The 20,908-nt window shown below is 33.2% G+C and overlaps 1 protein-coding gene across 3 annotated transcripts; it reads left to right on the forward strand.

Moving 5' to 3' along the window:
• Nucleotides 1-127: 127 nt before the first annotated feature.
• LOC140961850 (nudix hydrolase 23, chloroplastic) lies at nucleotides 128-5,278 on the forward strand. 3 transcript variants are annotated; one of them, XR_012172399.1, is made up of 8 exons: nucleotides 132-578; nucleotides 1,451-1,582; nucleotides 2,031-2,107; nucleotides 2,278-2,413; nucleotides 2,490-2,630; nucleotides 2,947-3,005; nucleotides 3,769-3,891; nucleotides 5,260-5,278. XR_012172399.1 is itself a non-coding variant. In XM_073420592.1 (7 exons), the coding sequence occupies exons 1-7, from the start codon at nucleotides 288-290 to the stop codon at nucleotides 3,827-3,829; spliced, it is 897 nt and encodes a 298-aa protein (XP_073276693.1). In that variant the 5' UTR covers nucleotides 132-287; the 3' UTR covers nucleotides 3,830-3,955. The 3 variants fall into 3 exon arrangements, 2 of the variants coding, with proteins under 2 accessions (XP_073276694.1, XP_073276693.1); XM_073420592.1 differs by lacking the exon at nucleotides 5,260-5,278 and having other exon boundaries at nucleotides 3,769-3,955; XM_073420593.1 differs by lacking the exons at nucleotides 2,490-2,630; nucleotides 5,260-5,278 and having other exon boundaries at nucleotides 128-578; nucleotides 3,769-3,955.
• The last annotated feature ends 15,630 nt before the right edge of the window (nucleotides 5,279-20,908 follow it).

The following is a 20,908-nucleotide window of genomic DNA, read 5'->3' on the forward strand; positions in this document are numbered from 1 at the left end:
CTCTCTTTTTAAGAATATGATTTTCTCAAGTATATTTCAAATATAATTGAAGAGATCATTTAAAAACAAAAGAGTTGATCGAGATTATTTAATCAATTTAAAGAGGGAGAGTAGTGTCGGTATTGAAAATGGCTACATGTCAGAGCCCCAGTTTTAAGATTTATGGCCCAGGACCCTTGTTCAATCGTATCGCCATCCCCAATTCTCAATTTGGCCAGTTAAATTTCCCAGTCAATCTCATCTATGCTCAGTAGCTGCGGTAGTCAATTTAGTTAATATATTAATTAATGATCATGCTTAAAGCAATACAGATTCTTGGTTCATCTTCTTCCGGATGTTTTTCCCTTTCCCACAGGTTGAAGAAGCCCCCACATTCGAATTGTGGCGTCTCTTTCATTTCAAGAAAACCCACCAAAACCACTCTTTTTTCATTTTCACGTGAACTGTCGGAAACGAATTTCTTATATTTTCAAATTCGCAAAGGTCGCAACTTTAGAGCTTTCCAGATGTCCCACATACGTTCTGAGGCAAGTCCGGATGGAGTTTCATCTTCTGCATCTCTTGTGCTTCAGTCAACTGTGAGTACTTCTTCTTTTGTTTGTTTTATGGTTTTAATTTCTTAATTAAACCATTCTTTAAAACAAATTGATGCATTAGGGCACTTTGTTAGGATGAGTATATTCTTGTTTATTCAGTTGGGTACTGGTGCTTTGTTGCGTGTGCTTAAAAGGTTTACGGTGGTTGCGCATTCTAAATGGCTGCTGCCTCTTCGTAAATGCGTTGCTGAATAACCAGTCTAGATTGGATTGAGATTTTCTCCCTTGGAGATTATTTTGAACTTAAATTCGTCAATTTGCTGTGTCATTCAATCCTTAATTTTTCGAATTGCCCCTAAAGTTTTCAAATAATGATGGAATACCCTCTCCATAAACTGACTAGGGCTATTTTTCTTTTGACATACAATCACTGATAAAACTGTGTACGTAAAGATCTTAAATCTGACACATGCGAGATAAGCTGTTAATGGATGACATTAGCTGTGTAGTTGAAGTTCTTACAATAAGTTATCCAAGAAATAATTAGGTCTTCTCTTGTTTACGGGATCTTGTATTCGTGAAGATTAGAGTTTCCTTCTAAGTCTGCCAATGCATTTTCTCCTCAAACATTTTATATTTGTCATCAATAGCTGCGGTACAGATTGGACTATAAATACTCTGATGAAACTATGGAATTTTAAGTCTATGAATGGATTTCCATCTTTTTTGTTAGGAGTATGTTTCGTTGGACGTGCTTTTCTCGCAACTTTTTTGTTGCGTTCAATGTTACGTGTGTTGGATTGAATTTTACTCTTGGTCATTCTGTCAAGTGCATGTGTGGGTTGAATTCCATCTTGTGCTGATAGTCTTTCCTTAATTTTCCTTTCAATTCGTAACTTGGTATTACTTTGCAGGGCAGTAATAGGAAGATTAATTTCTGCCAGTCATGTGGTGGCCCAACAAAGCACGAGATACCTGATGGAGAGGAGAAGATGAGAGCCATTTGCACTCTGTGTGGAAAGATTGCTTATGAGAACCCGAAAATGGTGAGATTTTCAGTGATAGTCGAAAACTCTTTGCAGTGATAGATAAAAACTATTTGCATTACAATCATTTTGTGATCAGTTGATTGTGTTATTGCTCAACAAGAGGCTCTTCCGGAGCTTGTTCTTCTTCATTGGGGATTTTGCTTTATTGTACATTCTCACTTTTCCTTGTACGCAGAGGAAGTTATAACCTCGTTGACGTTTGAAGTGGTTATTTTTTACAGTGTTTTGCACAACCAAAATTGGTTTACTGGTGAAAAGTTCTGCAAAACAATTGGTGTTATTTTCGGAATATATGAATTCAACGCATATTGTTTTGTCGGCGACTGAGTGTATGATGCTTTCCAAATTTTTAGCTGTTTCAATATCTGCTTGATAGATAGATAGAAAAACTACTGCTGAGGTTTCCAACAATAGTATTATATCACCGTGTGATGTGAGTGAACAGGTTGTGGGTTGCCTCATTGAGCATGAGAACAAAATACTATTATGCAAGCGAAAGATCCATCCATCATATGGTCTTTGGTAAGCATTTAATCATTTGGTATTTACCTAGAAAAATAATCATCTTAACAGTCCTATTGTTTTCTTTTTTCATATTGATACACATTCTATTTTCTCTAAGACGGTGCTTATTCTGTGTACACCATTTTTTGGTCCTCTTTTTTTTTCCCCTAATTTGCTACAAAATACAGGACTCTTCCAGCTGGTTACATGGAAATCGGGGAGTCTGCAGCGGAAGGAGCAATTAGGGAAACGTGGGAAGAGGCAAATGCTGAAGTAGAAGTTTTATCACCATTTGCTCAGTTGGATATACCTCTTATTGGCCAAGTAAGAAGAATTATTTTAATCTAGTTTTATTAGCAGTTGGCATCTTCATTTATTCAATTCTTTTTGCATGGAACAGACGTACATTATTTTTTTAGCCAAGTTGAAGAGACCTAGCTTTTCACCGGGTCCAGAATCATCAGAATGTCAACTATTCACGATTGAGGATATTCCTTTTGATTCTTTGTCATTCTCATCTATGCTGGTCACTTTAAAATTGGTAGCTTTGTATTTCAAATGCTGAGCCAATAATCTCGGGGTGCGTTTGGATGAAAGAATTTCAAATCAATTTTTTTAAATTCATTGTATCTGTTTCAGATACTTTTGGATTTGGTGAATTTCAAATCCTTTCAGTACGGTCTATGTTTTCGTTTCAAACAATATGATGGATTCCAAATCTTTCCAGATTGGAGTAATCTGAAACTCCATTTTCAAATAGTCAGGTCAAATACATATCATTCAATCCAAACGCAACCGTAGTTCATATCATTTCCTTATTCTGACTTGGGGTCTTTGTTTCTGCATTGTGGTTGTAGTATATTGAAGATAGAAAAGTTGGAAGAATGGGGTTTCACTATGGCATTATTAACAAGAGGTAGTATATATTTACCAATTTATTAGAGAGAAGTGTGCGAGTGGCCTTACTTTTACTATTGAGAGATAGTTGGGCAATAAGATCCTTTTTAGCATGCATCTCTCCTCGGGTGTTTCTTGAACCATGTTCCCTGACTGAAGTTAAGGGGAAAACACTGCTCTTGGTGGTTTAAAAAGTCACGCAGAATGTTGCAGCAGCCTAAGTTTTATGCTTATCAAAAATTCCAATTTTGAATTGAATTGTGTGGAGAAAGATTTTGGTAAACAATTAACAATTTTACATCTGTTTAGAAGGAGGCAGGTTGAGTATTATTGCATGAGGAAAGAGTTCTAACATCAATTTGCTCTCAAACTACTTATGCCTATTTTTTATTATGTAAACAAAATCACATCCACTGTATCACATATTCTTTTTGTTTCACGGATTAAACCCTTGCGATAGATTCGTTCCTGCATGCAATGACAAGAATACACCAACTAATGTATTTCTCTGAGGAGGAAGAGGAAAGAAACAAGCAACTGACTGAATTGAACAGCTAGAAATGGCATTTATTTCAGTTAAAAAGCGATGAGAGAAAAATATCCATGCTATGCACTGCTTGGGTGCTGAAATATGTGTATTCATGGTTACGAGCCTGATATCCCTTTGAAACTCGAGTCTTGTGTGTCCTTTTGTCTGGCCGAATCTAAATTTTTGAATACGAATTAGGTCGTTGAAGTGATTGAAATTCTCTGAAGTAAAGTCAGTTGTTGGTTTTTGGCAGGCCTGGGACAAGTCCTTCAGATATACATGCCTACACGCTGCATCACCATTTGCGATCTTGATTTCTAGGAGAATGATATGATAACCATACGCTTACTTGTTTGTTTCTGTATCTGCTATATAGGTTAGCTCTCCTGCGAACCATATATTTACGCCTTATAATGGAAAAGTTTCGAGATTTCTTTTCTTGTCTGATTGGATTTAATTGCCAGTATTTTTATGGTAGTCATGCATGTTTCCAATTCTACAGATATATGCATTTTATATCATGTTCATGAAAACAACCAAATTGATTTAATTTTAAATTTAATGCAGTTTTTAATTTTTTAAAAATCGATTAAATCGGTTTATACAGTTAGATTTTGGTTGTTTTTATTAAATGTAAAAAATAAGTAAACCGAATGAACCAAATTTTTAAATGTTTATATTAGGTTTTTTGATAAAAATTTGTAGTTTTTATATTTTTTTCTAGTATTTAGTGAAAAATTTGACCAAATGGTATGATTGGAAAAATTCGATCTATTTGGTTTTGGATTGGATAATTTTGTTGGGTTTGTTCAATTTTGACAGAATGCCCACCAATCAATCAAAATGGAACTGACCGAACCAAAGCGAATAGCTAAATTTTTTGAGTGGGTTTTTTGTTAGTCAATCTCACGAATTTTTATTTGTGAGACGTTAATCCTATCGATATCCACAATAAAAAGTAATATTCTTAGCATTAAAAGTAATATTTTTTCATGGATGACCCAAATAAGAGATCTGTCTCACAAAATACGACCCGTGAGATTGTTTCACACAAATTTTTACCAATTTTTTTTTTTTTTTTTTGTCAATTTCAACATGCAAAAATTTCATTTAAAGCTCGAATAAATGGTTATTTTTTATTGGCATATGAACTAACCAAATTTTATGGAAAAAAATTAAAATTTTATATTTTAAAGAAATCTAGCATAAAATTGAATTCAATAAAAATGTATTATTGTTTAAAAATTAGTTTAATTGGTTTAGCAATTTCTTATTAAAAAAAATAACCAAAATCGAATTGAATAAGCCAATATAATAAATTTTTATAACAATATAAACCAAACCAAATTTCTGAATTAAAAATACGTGGATTTGGTTATCTTGGCTTAATAAAAACTTTGTTTACCCCTAATTTCGTTAATGTATTATAATTTTTATTATTGCTAATTTGAAATTAATGTAATTAAAGATTAATTTAGAATATTATGTTAATATATTCTTTTGAAAGCCCCAATTAAGTACTTAATATAAATTGCATCTTGCTATTCTATCCAAATAACAAGGGAAAACACCACAACAATATGGAGATCAAGGAGTCGAATTGAAACTCATGAAAACATATTTTGGAGATGGGTAAAAAATTTAATCTCTGCAAGCAAGAAATTGAATAATTGTAACAATTAATATATAGTACTCACTACTGCAACCAGTACTATATATATATATGGAATACTAATTAATGAAGGTGGTAGTTTCCAAGAATGAAGTTTGATGAAGGTCTTGCATGAAAATTCCATCAAAGTCGGCGAAATCACCTAAGAAACCACCCCCTGAGAATGAATCTGCTGCAGCATTACCTGTCCAAATCTCTTGATCTTCTCCCTTCAGCGTGTTGACGTTTGCATTAGGCTTTGGTGATCGGATGACAGTATTCTTCTTCTCGGATGTGGGTTTTCCTGTTAACCTTTGGACCAGCTCCCTAAAGTTTGTAGCATCTGTCTTGATGATCTCTGGTGCAAATATGTGGATTATTCGGATTTTGGGTTTCAATTTGGATATAGTATGTGATTTCCTGTTTAACATTGGAGCCATCTGTTTTGCGCTAAATCTTTGTTTCTGATCATCATGAAGAATCACCCCTTCCATATTTGTGTTCAACTCAAGAATATTGAAATCAACTTCTAATTAACTAGTGCATGGGATGGTGTGTATATATATACACACATATACATATATACATATGTGTGTGTGTGTGTGTGTGAGTTAAGAAGATGGATGTAGTTGTTGTGTTATATATTTTGTTTTTTGGGGATGGATGGATGGATGTGTGAATGCCAGGTGGAATATAATTTAATTTACAAAAGGGTTTGTTTCATTTATCTGTATATGATATTATGAGACAACAACTTGAAATTTATAATGATTAAGAAATAGAAAAACTAAGTACTTTGTCTGTTGAGGCAAGGAGTGGATGAATCCATCTGACATATTATATAACAATTCAATGGTCCCCCAAATCTCTGATATATATATTCTTCACAATCATATAGATTCTTCACTCTCCCATACATCTTTTTAATCATTTATGAAAAAAATTGATAAGATGGGAACTTGACCTTAATTAAAACTCAAATATTTGATTAAAAAGAGATAGTTGTCCAGTTTTATATATACAACTCTCAATTATTTAATTTAGTCGAGGTGAGACATTTAGTACATCCATATCATGACCAAGAATGAATATCTGGAGCCTGAAGTATACAAGATCGGGTGGCCTACAGGACAATACAACACATGACAATGGACCAGCAAGATTAGGATCAGAACCTCTCTGATACCATGTTAAGATTGAGATTTTGGGTTTAGTTAGATCTAATTCTCAATATTAACATGGTATAAGAGAGATTCCGAACTTTTGGAGTTGACTTAGAACCGATTTCCAATCTTAACAAAATTCAAAAACGCTTTAATCATGGACGCTAAGTAAACCGCGGTAATATATGTATAGGTATGTATGTATGTACCAAGGGTTGCAAAAACTTCTTAAGGGTGTATTTGGAGAGATTGATTTGGAATCCATGTATTTCGATTAGTTTTATTTTTAAAATGAAACAATATATAAAATCTTAAATTCACATCGTACTTAATTACACATTAGTAATACAAAGTACAATAGATTTTGAATGACATCATTCTTCCCTGTTAAATTAGGCATAGAATGAGAAATATTATATAAATATGTAAATGATTGATTTGAAGTTTACAGTCTTATTTTTTTAAATAACAAAATTATATTTAAATACAATTGAAATACATCAATAAAGGATGCATCCAAAAATAGTTTTAACTAGAGGTGTTCTCCATTTTAGCGAAAATTCCAGTGGCGAGGATGAAATGTAGTTTGGGTTATTTGCTTACTGGTGGAGCTATCAAATCAAAATCCCATCCAAACAAGAAAAATTTCAGTGTCGACTTATAATTCCAATCATAAATGTATATTTATATATATTGTACATTAATTAATGTATTATTTTTAGTTGAACGAGTCAGCCAATTCTGATTAAATATTTAAGCAAGCCAAGCGATGAGCACGTGGATGTCAGAAAAGCGTATCATGATTCAGCCCGTCAGCATCTCACACCATGCTCGTGCGCCGGCTGTGCCGACCCACCCAAACACGGTGACGCCATGTGGCGAAGGACTGCGCCAATCTAGACTGTTTCAACACATATATGCCCCTAATTTCATTTTTAAATACAAATATTTCTAATCCGAGTTTAATTTATTTCTTCTCTTATATTTATGGATAGAGAAATTATATATTAATAAGAAATTACTTTATTTGTTGACCATTATAAATAAGATTTTTTGTGAGATGCTTTCGCTGATTTATTTTTGTGAGACGGGTCAACCCGATTTATAATTAAAATGAAAATTAATACTTTTATCATTATACTTTTTCATGAATTGGATCGGATTGAAGATTCGTTTCACAAATTAACCCATCACATCGTCTTGTTGGGATATCGTATTCTCACACCCAAGATGCAGCGGAAGTTTTAAAAATTTTTGCTTGGGTGTTATGTGTTCAATAACATTCAAAGAATGTTTTAAGAATTATATCTTCGTGTATATAACGCTGAACTTCAAACTATTCCGGATTTTAAGCGGAGATAGCGCTTTTTGTAAATGCCTACAAACGGTTCTTCAAACTTGATAATCTAATTAGGTTCACGATCGGAGAAAATGAATTCCTTGTTTGGATTGCATTAGTAATTCCAATCAATTTAGCGTAAAGACTGTAGTATCCGAATTTTCAAACTCCGAAGACGATGCAACGACAGCGGCACGACGGTGGAAGGAATTCCAACGGCCAAAATTTTCACCAATCCTTTTTATGAGTTGGCTGATAGCCACTTTGGTGAGCATCTTAGGCATAGTTTGGTACACGGGATAAGGGAGAAATTAATAAATAATCCTCCTTATCCCACGTTTGGTACCATTTTAAAAAGCCCATGATATTGATAAATAATTTTTTAGAAGGATAAAATGTCTCTTCTATTNTTTATAAATCTCAATAAAATTATTAGTATCACTCGATTAACCTTAAAAATTGATATTTGACTTGACTCACAAAATCAAGGGCTCAATTATCATATTATATAATATATAAAATTAGGTAAAAATAAATAAATCATGCAAACACTGTCGGCGCATGAACAGATAAGAAATATGAACTCAAGCAACAACTTTGAAATTATAAAATTTATTATGATAAGGTTAATTTTGTTATTACAATATAATATATAAATTTAATCAATCTTATTAAAATCATACCAAACATTAAACATAATATCATACATTTTATTTATCCTTAACTTATCCTTAGATTATATATCACATGTTTATCCTATCATGTGTACCAAACTATACCTTAATGGATTCTTAATAAATTATTTTGGAAACTAATTAAGTCAGACTTGATTTGCTTCCAATTCAAGCTTGGCCGTGACTTTCAATTCAAGGAAAGATGAAAGTTTTGTCGTGTATTTTTTATGGAAAAATTTCTATTGAATTATGCCCTCTTATGGTGTAGGACTCCCTCTTCCACAAGGACTCTACATATATCATTATATTAAAACTCTCATTTAATTAATATATAATGTATTTGTTAACTTTTAATAATACATTATATATTAATATCATATACATATATTTTATATCATCATATAAAATATATACATGTATATGTACATAAATTGAATTAAATAATCATTATTTAATTTATAAAATTAACATCTTGGTTAATTTAATTCTAAACACTTCTAGAATATTTATGAGAATTTGTGCATGTTAGTAATCGCCACTACTAGCACAATCATTTAATTAATAAATTTTCAATTCACTAAATAAATTATTCCGAACTCATTATAACCCCAATCGACGATCCGAGAGTGCCGATGTATCAAGGATACAAGTTTCGTTCATATAATGAAAAAAAATTTCGAAAACAAAAATTTTCACTTACCATATTGGGCAGCTACCAGTTTTAGTGAACTCCTTCACAAAACAGGCAGTTCACTCTCATTCCATAATTAGCAATCATGCTAATATTCATTTCTTCCATCCTATGGAATCATATCATAAACCTTTTTATAAGCTTCCAGTTTGATCTTCATCAAACGATAGCCTCCAAATTCCAACTCCTTGAAATTTGACTATCTCAACGGGAACACAGAATCCGATACGTGTGTGACCCTCAATGGTTCAGAGATATAGCTAGCCATGAGTTCATATCCCCATGTGATTCAAAATAATATTTATTCTTATTCGGATCTACCCTGGTTAACCCTATTTTTTTCATCAACTCCTTTATCAAGAATGTTAGAACTCATATCTGATTGCACCTATCGGATCATGGTAAGAGCGTTAAGTAGCATCGTCTCATGATCCCCTAGGTATCACTGATAGTGCTTGCAAGAACCTTTAGTCATGGTTAGCGTACAGTACGATTCTTTCAACATATATATCCCGATCGAATCTGCAATCATTGGTATATCGAGAGTTGCATATGAATTCGATAACGATATAATTTATCTGTGAGTACTAATAGTGTCATGGTATGTGCGACTAGGAAAACAGCTTTCTCTAAAGTACATTTCTTGCTCCGGCCAGAGACTCCTTTCACTATTAACTCATCAGATCACATAGGATATCTTCACCCGTAGGCAAACGGTGAATCCCCGATTACAATGCATTTGCTCCTACGTATTTCAAAACTACACCCAATCTCGTCACCTGATGACCCTCGATGAAGTCGATAAACGGATCAAAGTGCATGCTAGTACATATAGCCCTTATATTATCTTGGGTCAAAGGACTAATGGTGTATAACCATAATTACGGACTATTCCATTCGATAAATGAGAACTACTTGGACAGTCCGAGAGAAGGTTGTTCAGTGCATAATCATATGATCAGCCATCCGTGTGAATGGACATCTACATGATCGTGCCAATGAAACATGACGTTTAGATCACAGATGCTAGTCTTGAGCTTGAACGACATTTATCCTCGTTTTAGGCGGCTGAATCGACTAAGAACCTTTTTAGAATATATAGTACGCTTCCTAATGAGTTTCATGATCTTACGTTGCGACAGAGACCTCATGGTACCTATTGTATATTCAAGGACTTTATCTATGCAGCTTGCATGGGTATACAGATAAAGTATAATGCCATAATCGAATAAAATCGTAAAATATTATTAAAATAAATATTTTTTTACATTAGAGTCAATAAAACTCGAGCCACATGTTGACTTGCCGGACACCTATTCTAACACGTCTCACATGAGTTTTTGTATCGAAAATAATGATAAAACTCAAACAATTAATGAAATTAATGTCGTACCAGCAAATTTCCTATCATATCATATATTGTTTTGGGCCTTTTTAGTACCAAATTCGCCCAAATGCATAATTAATTTATATAAGAAACACCACTTAAAATGTTTTGCGTCCGAATATGTTTTGTTGGCTACTTGTTAGGCATATCTGGAAATACGTCTGTGAAGGTTAAAAATCTAAGCATGTATCGACCATATGCATGAATAGCGATCGTCTGAGGATACAAATATATCGACAAGTCAGTAGTATCCTAAAAGAAAATGTGTTGTTTTGCAAGAAAAAAAATTATATCTTAAATTGTTTTTCTTTTAATAAAATTTTGCATAAAAATTTATTTTTCTAGAATATTAAATTTCTTAAACTCAAGATTTTATATTTAATATTTAAAAAAATTTGTTTCCTAGTGAAATATTACTTTCCTTATTTTGTAGGAATCTATATAAAGAATTTTATCAAGATCAACACAAGCCTATATATATTAAAGAATAATTGATGCACAAGAGATGAGTCGGTCAAAGGTTTTACAGAAGCGAGGCAAGCAATACATGAGAGAATTTTCTGAAAAACTCACAAAGACGAAGCATCACTGTTTCATAGTGTTGTCATGACGTATTGGAGACATTTGAAGACAACACTCGTACAAAGTGTTGATTGAAAAAATTTTTTGTTTCTCCGAATTTGGCTGCACAGATTTGCATATTTATGTTTTGGTTATTTTTGTTATTGAGTTTTTATGATGCAATTTACTTCCTTGACTTGTTAAAAGGAAGATAATTTTTCCGTCTTTCACTAGTATTGTTTTTGTAAACTCGATTTCTTTTCTAGTGATTATTTTGGCATGAGATATCGCATAAGTGTGTTCACTTATACATAATTATCACTATATTATTTTAATTATTTGTGTGTTATATTATTCCGTTGTATGTTGTCACACAGTGTTGTTATAACATCCAAGACAACAATTATTTGACACATACAATTATTACCATTCATATTAAACAGAATACTTTCACTTGGTATCAGAGCCAACTTTTGATGTTACGAAATAAGATTATGGTTATTTTTGTTTAACAAGTAAAATTCAATAGACATGTCACTTGTCAATACTGCACTATGACCACCTGTCTTGGATGGATCAAACTATGCTATTCTGAAAGTCAAACTAAAAATTTTTTTTATCAAATCCGTAGATGAAAGAACATGACAACGAGTTGTCAATGGTTGGACTCCACCGAAAAGAGTTGATGAAGATGGTGATTGCTACAACTTAAATTGTTATTTACCCAAGTGTAGGTTGTCTGCAAGTAATATATTTAGTAAATAAGAGATTGTACTATGGAGAGGATATTTTTAAGTTTAAATTTAATTATCTTACATATTTTGTTTTTGTTTTATTATTATTATTTTTTAGAATATGTTTACAATTTTAATTTTAAAAACTTAATGAAAACGAGAAATACACAAATTATGAGATTGTCCGGGTTTAAAGATTAATCTTTTGTTCCATAAGATTGTTTAATAAAAATTAAAAGCATGAAAGAAAACCACTATAATGGTCTCAAAAATAAAATAAGTAAATATACATGTATATAATATGGTTTCACTATTAATTATCGGATTAACGAAATTTAAAACAATCGGCAGAGCATATATATATATATATATCTGTGTGTGTGTGTGTGTGTGTGTGTGTGTGAGATGCAATAATGTAAATGTTAGTTGCAATAAAGTAAATGTTACCAAGCATTTGATGTAAATTGATAACAACAAATAATTCGTTTTATACCTACAATAAAAAGATGTTAGCTAAATGAATGAAATATAGAAAGAATATACAAAATATAAACAATCTTACTTCACCAAGAATTCTTGCTCTTCACCTTAACATATTAGATTTAGCTTACCATTAACTTACTTTTGATCAACACTAGTATTATCACGCATAGTTGGAAAAATGAAAGAAAATATATTGTAACTTAAAAATTTTATTTTCACACTAATATACACACATTTTATTTTACAATGAGATAGGATACTCCTCAAGCTAACACAAGGCCTTTATTTATAGGTCAAATGAGAGAAAAGGTAAAAAAATTTTATCATTGTCATGTAGTTGTAATAGTAGTTTTTGTCTCATCCAACTTCAATTTCATGGTCTTCTTTGAAAGCTATGATCCACGACTTTAATCTCCGAATTTGACTTCGCTCAAAATAGCAAACATGTAGGGAATTGTCTGTAGATGAATTTGGCCTTTGATAGTGCATGTTTCCATGTTTAAAATTTACATGTCTACATGAATGGATAAAACTGTGTTTTAAAGTCTATTCGAGACGCGATTGAGGAGCGGAGACCGGTGATTACATAAGGGAAAATATTTTATTAAATAATTATTTTTAATTGTTTAATGTGTAGTCAATTTTAAATGAAATTTTTGAAAATGAGGTGTTTTAATATGTCGAGTTGTATTTTAAACCGTTAATCAATTTTCGAGAAAAATAAGGACTTTTTGATAACTCGGCTATTTATTTTCACAATTTCTTCATAGCAAAATAATCAAAAATCATTTGAAAATTTGTAAGAGAAGTAAGTATATACTCGAATGCTATGTTGTAGTAACTAGATTTGTTTCATTTTATTTCTGGTTGTTTTTTGTTAGAATTTTTGTGGGTGGAGTTTGTGTGAGTATTTGCAGTCGAGAAATATAGTATGGGTTGATTGTGCGGGTCGAGCAGGTGGATGGAGTGTGCTGGTGTGGGTCGAGCATGATCGTGTGTGCTGGATCTGGGTCGTGTGTTTGTCGAGCACGTGTGGGTCGTGTGTGGTTCGAGCTTCCCATCTCTCCACCCAGGTGGGTCGAGGTGTAAGAGTGGGTCGAGCTCTTCACACCTCGTGTGTGGATCGAGGTGCACATCACACTCGACTCGACCCAGGTGTGAATAGTAGGTCGAGCTCTTCACACCTCGTGTGTGTGAGTCGAGTGATGTGTTGGTGGAGTGATGTGTTGGTTGAGTGATGTGTGGGTCGTGATTGATGTGTTGGTTGAGGTTGCAAATGTGTTGGATGAGCTTGCAATTCATGGGGTCGAGTGATGTGTATATGTTGCAATTCATGGGTCGAGTGTTGCATATTGTGATCTTAGCACTAGGGCGCTGTATATGTAGCGCCTAGGTGCTTGAGCTTCGCAAATGCAGGATCTACGGCGCTAGTTTGTAGCGCATAGGCGCTTGAGCTTCGCAAATTCAGGCGATGCTGCGCTAGTTTGTAGCGCCTAAGCACTCATCTCTTTCATATAACATATTCTTTTAAATAAATAATTTTGTCTATAATATAATATTCTTATCTATATTTTGTTGGTTATGCCAAAAAATATTCTATTTGAGTACAACGGCGAATGAGAAATTAAAGAAGATAATATATTTAAATGGTGTTCATGGCCGAGTGGTAAGTGGGCAGCGATTCCTTTGGATTCTGATATTTATTCTATTGAATATAGAGAGAGTGAGATATACAGAATTATGAATCTAGTTGGCACATAAAAATTGAAATTAAGTTATCTTCATGATGTGAAGCATTGCAATATTCGTCCAATTTATATTGAGGACGATAATAATTTGGAAGCATACTTATATTTTGGATGTGCAAAAGAAAGACCAGTATTTCATGTCGAATTTGAACCCAGTGTTGTTTCTCTTGATATTTTTGAAAGTGAAAATATTATGTCACCGAATTTAAATGTGACTTATTTGGATGATGAGTGTGTCGATGATGAAACAAATTTGTATGATCACTATTTTGATAGAACTTTTGTCTCAAATGACCATTGTACCAATAATGATTTATTAGAAGATATAAATACTTCAACTGAAAATATGGAAGAGAATGATGTGAGAAGCACAGAAAATGATGTGGAGGATATAGATGCATTGCATGTGGATGATAATGATGTGAACATCCACCACATTAGTGTAACTCATGATACTAAGACTCATGTTCAAGCTAACAATGATACATATTCATTTACAGATGGTTCCAACTTATTTATTGATCAAAGATTTTCAAGCAAGACTGAAGTGAAGAGACTTCTATCCAAAATTGCTTTGAACTCGTCTTTTGAGTTTGAAAGTGTTAAATCTTCTCGAAATATCTATTCGGTTCGTTGTGTGACTAAAGGTTGCAGCTGGAGAATTTGGACTTCAAAACAAGAGAACTCAACAGATTTTGTGATTCGTACATACTGCAACACACACAACTGTGACTTGACAGGAATGCGTAAAAGGCATCGACAAGCCAGCTCATCTGTCGTTTGTGATATGTTGGTAGAGAATTTTCGGGGACAACAGAAAACACCTCAACCAAAATCTATTATGACAATGATGCGGAATAAGGGAGTTGACATTATCTATTACAAAGCCTTGAAAGGCAAACAACTTGCCCATTATATCTTCAGAGGTGATCCTGAAAGAAGTTTTGCTCTTCTACCTTCATATTTGAAAATGGTCGAGAGAATGAACCCTGGTAGGATAAGAGATTTAGTAGTAGATAAGCATGATAGATTCAAGTATTTGTTTTTAGCATATGGTGCATGTGTAAGAGGATATAGATGCATGAGAAAAGTCGATCGTATCTATTGATGGTACATGGTTGAAAGGAAAGTACGACGGTACTTTACCTGTGACCTCAGCACAAGATGGAGATTTTCATCAATATCCTTTGGCTTGTCATGGTATATGGCACTTGTCACAAAATATGAAGATTCGTTGCAAAAAGAAGGCTTGTACCGAAATGTTTATGCGGTTAGCAAAAATTTATAAGCAAACTGACTTTGACTTGGAGTACGAAAATTTTAAGAAAATATATCTCAATGCTGCAAAGTTTTTGGATGAAAGTGATTCATTGGATCGATGGACTCGAGTATATAGCTCAAGATCTCGGTATAACATTACGACAACGAATGGTGTTGAATCAATAAATGCAAGATTGCGTGAAGAAAGACAAATTCCAATCATTGCACTACTAAATTCTTTGCAGACATTGACTACATCTTGGTTTTCAAGGTATCGAAATGCATCTGTCGCATCATCAACAAATTTCACTCCAACTATTGAGTAGATTCTGTGTGAAAGGTTTAATATTGGTCGGGGATATCAAATTTATGAGCTGGGCCATCTTGAGTTCGATGTTCGAAGTGCTACAAACAATAACATTGCGGATTTAGAATCGAAGAGACATGTCTGTAGATAATTTGATAACGACAAGATTACATGTTCTCATGCAATTGCAGTGAGTTACTTTTGTGATGTTAATTTTATGACTTGTGCTCAGAGTATTATTATGTTATGATATGGTCATTAGCCTATTCTGAGACAATTTATCATGTTCTGAATCAGAACGAGTGGCCACTTGATGATATGTTAGTACTAACACCTGTGATCAAGAGAAGACGTGGAAGAAAAAAAACAAAACAAATTTCCATCTGTTTGAGAATTTGGTAGAAGATATGTTTGAATGATATGTAATTTGTTTGAATTCAAAGACAGTCGATTTGATTTTATTAATATGTAATGTGTTTGTGGTGAATTTTTAACTTTGGGTCGGGTGGGTGGTGAGTGGGTCGAGTGGACAAGACTGTAATGTGTTCGGTTGATTTTTAAGTTTGGATCGAGTGGGTGGTAAGTGGTTCGATTTTGGGTCGAGTGGGTCGAGTGCTGGTGTTTGGGGTTTGGTTTAGGGCTTAAGGTTTGGGTCGGTTTGGGTCGAGTGGGTCGAGTGGTGGTGTTTGGGGTTTGGTTTAGGGTTTTGTTTAGGGTTTAGGGTTTGAGTCGAGTTTGGGTCGATTTGGGTCGAACGAGTAGCAGGATTTTTAGTTTTGATCATGTTATAATTTATAATTCACTTTATATATAATTAGAATATAAATAAATATAAAAAAATTTATTTGCATAAACATTTTAATATGAGTTATATATTATAATTTAAGTATGTTAGTTAAAAAAATTCATTACAATAGTAGAAGAATGTATTCCTTATTCTAGTAATGTGGGTTGAATTTTTACTCGACTAAAATTCTTAACAAATATTATAATTACACTAAAATTCTTAACAAATTTCATTACATGTTCAATTGACTGAATGTATCTCGAAGCATATGAACTAAATGTTTATTATATATCAATGCGTCGAGCCTCCATAACATGGGTCGAGCCTTCATGACGGGTCTCCACCACTAAGGCTCGACCCACTATACTCAATTTGAGCCACGACCCAAATTAACCCACTCCACACAAAATTAGGTCGAGTGGATCGAGCCACGACCCAAATCGGGTCGCAGGGTCGAGCCTCAGAGAATTGTGTGGCTCGGCCCAAACTTTCCATGGCTCGACCTACACGACCCCGTGAATTGGTTTCATTGTTTAAAATAGATACCCACACGACCCCGTCCTCGACCCAATGAATTGTTTTCATTGTTTAAAATAAATTGAGTGAACTGAAACTATAAAACTCTAATCAAAATTCAAAACTTCTTAAATGGATCACATAAATTAACTAAAAATCAATATAAAGTATCATATAATTGTTTTAATCCAATGACCATAATTTATCTCAAATACAACAGCAATAATGCCTAAATTTCTCAATCTTCTCATCGTTAAGTTGATAGGCATTTTCTCTGAACAGGTATAAGCTGATGCAGCTAAACAGTAAAGTCCACGTTCACCGCTGTAATAAAAAAAACAAACATAAAATGTACATTGATATACACTAAACATAATGAAATAATAATTTTGAAAATAAAAAAATTTAACCTGATTTTTTGAATAGGAAAATTATCTGGCCTAATTATACTCCATCTTTCAGCATCACTGACACCCAATATATGTGGAAGCATAAGCGACAAAGAGTTAATAAGTTTAAGCAATGTCTTGCCCGACCTATCTACGCTGTGGTCTGAATCTATGATTGTGATCTTCTTAATGTTAGACAAAACTTTTATCAAAACCCAATGTCCGGGAAGATGAAATGGTTTCAAAATTATTTTGGATTTATTATTTGGAATAGCTAGCCATTCACCAATTTCTGCTATTACATAAGGCATCAAACATTCTATATTATTCTGCCCCCCTCCCTCATTGAAAGCACTCGAAACCAGCTGATGATCTACGTCCATCAATGACACATCCTGTGACATTAAATGTGAGTATGTCCTTTGTAATTGGAGTAGCCCTCGACAACATTCTTGAATATGCTGAAAGTGATAAAGTGAAATATGTTAATTACCAACTCAATGTAATAAACAAAAAATAAAATAAGAAAAAACTTACTGTCTCATTCAACCAACAAGCACGTGTTCCCAATTCAAGAAACCACGTTCTATTGTAGGACGAGTACAGCCCAGATATCCTCGTATTTTCCATGCAAAAATTAATCTCAGCACTTACTCGAGCCAACGATCTATTGGCGAACATTCTAGCTCTCTTCTCAAAAGACATAGACATCATATCATTCATAAGAAGATGATGAAGTTCCTCATCTGTCATAGGCTCTACCTCCATTGTGAGCAATCTTAACTTATGGCCCGAAGTTTTCTCAAAAGCACGAGTCATAGATGGATCGCTCACAAGTGGTGTATTTAGATCCACCTCATTCGTTCTCATAAATGGATTCTGTTCGTGTGTTCGCCTTCATGTATTGCCATAATCTGAGAGAATAATACATACAATTTTGTCATTTTTCATATTAATAATTAAAAATCATATAAATATCGATAAAACTTACCAAAATTGGCACTCACTGGAGGCAATCTCTCAAACATATCCTTCAAACTCGAGATATCATTCTGCATATATTTCAATAGATTTATGATCTCGGCTTGGTCCTTTTGCATCGTCGCAACTTTATCCTTCAAACTTGTCAAACGAACGTCGTACATATCTGCAAGAGATGTATGATATATATTCATAGTTGTATGTCTCATGTCAGTCAATGGAGGAGACGATTGATTCATGTGTGAAGGACCACCAGATGGCCGAGAAGATTTTTGGACTTTATCTCGAGATGATATGGAGTATGTATATGTGAATAGCCGGGGAAACTATTGATCCTCAGGCTGTACACCACTTCATCCTCTGTGTCGTCCAATGAATCTTGACTGCACACTACTTTAATACCCTGGCTAATCAACTCCGTAATGCGATTGATTACCACATTATTAGAATCAACAAAATGGCTAGTCATATAATGCACAGACAACAGCTCCTCCGTGGTGGGAATGAGGATCCCCAAAATATCATATATTAATCATTAACATTAAACATGAAAATTAGTTAACAATTAATAAAAAAATGTATTAGATAATACAAAAAGTAAATAAAATGAATTTTTTGTATTTACCTTAATATATATATTTTTAAATGCTTTGTTCACGTCATCCATGGAAGTAGAATGATTCTTACTCCATTTTTTAGTAAACTAATGACACATCCGAGGTATCGGTACATTGAGACTTTCCCGACGTCTAGCGAACACTTCAGCAATTGCTGAAAAATATTCATAATCCAAAATCTAGCACAAAAAAATAAAATGATTTATTAGTATGATATAAAATAACAAGGATATTTCATATAATGAACCATATTTATTTACTTGTAATAATAAATCCACTTATATGGAAGCTACCGTACCCACTGAAATCTAGATCATTCTCACGACGTGCTACCAAATTTTCATAGCTTCTGAACTTACTTTCAAGATCTTTTCTAAGTCTATAAAGTACTTCTTCGAAAGCTATTCTACCACAGGGATAGTTAATAAAACTATCAAAGTTATTAACTAATCCAATACATTCTAAATCGGATGTATCATTTTTATTTTTTCTTTGTCTATCCAATACACCTGCCACAAACAAAAGACAGGTCAATTTCAACTTCTCAATGTCTATCTCTTCCCCTAAGTCATTCTCGTATTCATCCATTATATCTATGAAATCCCCCAAACCTATACAACATCTTCCACCAAAATGCCTCCGCCTAAATTCATCTTCCTCAGGTATCTCAGGATAAAAGTTTCAACAATTTAGGCCCGTTAACAAACAATACTCTAACGATGAAAACTATAACGGTCGTTTACGATATATCATCCAAAATTCATTACATCCACTGTCATATGTTTGTTTACTCAGCAAAAACCATAACAATTGATTCGAATTGTTATAATCCTTAGCACATATAATTAAATTACCGAATTGTGTATGCTGGTCCAAATATTCTATCTATTTCTCATTAAAAAATAATACAATCTTCTTACAATTCTCAACGTATCTTGATCCTAATGTTAACTTACATTCAAAGAATTTATTCTTTCCAAGTTTAATNAAAAAAAAAAAAAAAAAAAAAAAAAAAAAAAAAAAAACCTCCACCTAACTTCATCTTCCTCAGGTATCTCAAGATAAAAGTTTGAACAATTTAGGCTCGTTAACAAACAATACTCTAACAATAAAAACCGTAAAGGTCGTTTACGATATATCATTTAAAATTCATTACATTCACTGTCATACGTTTGTCTACTCATCAAAAACCATAACAATTGATTCAAATTATTATAATCCTTAGCACATATAATTAAATTACCGAATTGTGTATGCTGGACCAAATATTCTATCTATTTCTCATTAAAAAATGATACAATCTTCTTACAAATCTCAACGTATCTTGATCCTAATGTTAACTTACGTTCAAAGAATTGATTTCTTCCAAGTTTAATGGGGAAGTAAATATGTAAAAAAAATTGTTATTAATTGTCAAAATTTAAAATTAAATAGTGTCTGTTCATTTAAAAATTTGGGTCAAGTCGTGGGTCGAGGTGGGTCGAGCTCATCTTAACACCTCTTCTTCACACCTGGTGTGAAGATGAGATCGACCCAGGTGTGAAGAGCTCGACCACACCTAAACCCACTCTCCTGGGTATGGATTTCACACCTTGACCTAGTAAAATTCAAAATAAAAAGTTGATTTTTATCAATACGTGATTTTTCTCTTTCGATTTCTTGCAGACAAATACCTTCTAGACTCATTGTTAGCCAAAAACCAAAACAATGGATGTAAGAAGGTTTGAGAAGAAGGAAATGTTTTGTGAAGATTGGGAAGGAATGAAGTGAGATGTGGATTGGGTTGAATTGGATGGAATTGGGTCGCGTAAGTTTTTTATTTAATTAAATTATAAATTTTATTATATATAAAATTAAAATAAAAATTTAAATACACTAATTGAAAAAATTAGTTCTTAAACAAATTTAAAAAAAGATAAAAAAGTAAATTACAGTCACTCTCGTTTTTTTTAATAAACACTTCCATCACGTCCGTTTTCCCCTATTTAGTACCTGGAGTAGTACCATCATAAGAATGTTCAGCGACTCCAGCAGTGCTTTCTCTCTTCTGTCAAATCAGCCCAGCTGCGACCGCTTGAGGGTTGGGACGGCCAGTTTTCACCACT

This window comes from Primulina huaijiensis, chromosome 16 (genome assembly GCF_012295235.1).
Source record: "Primulina huaijiensis isolate GDHJ02 chromosome 16, ASM1229523v2, whole genome shotgun sequence".
NCBI classification, from domain to species: Eukaryota; Viridiplantae; Streptophyta; class Magnoliopsida; order Lamiales; family Gesneriaceae; genus Primulina; species Primulina huaijiensis.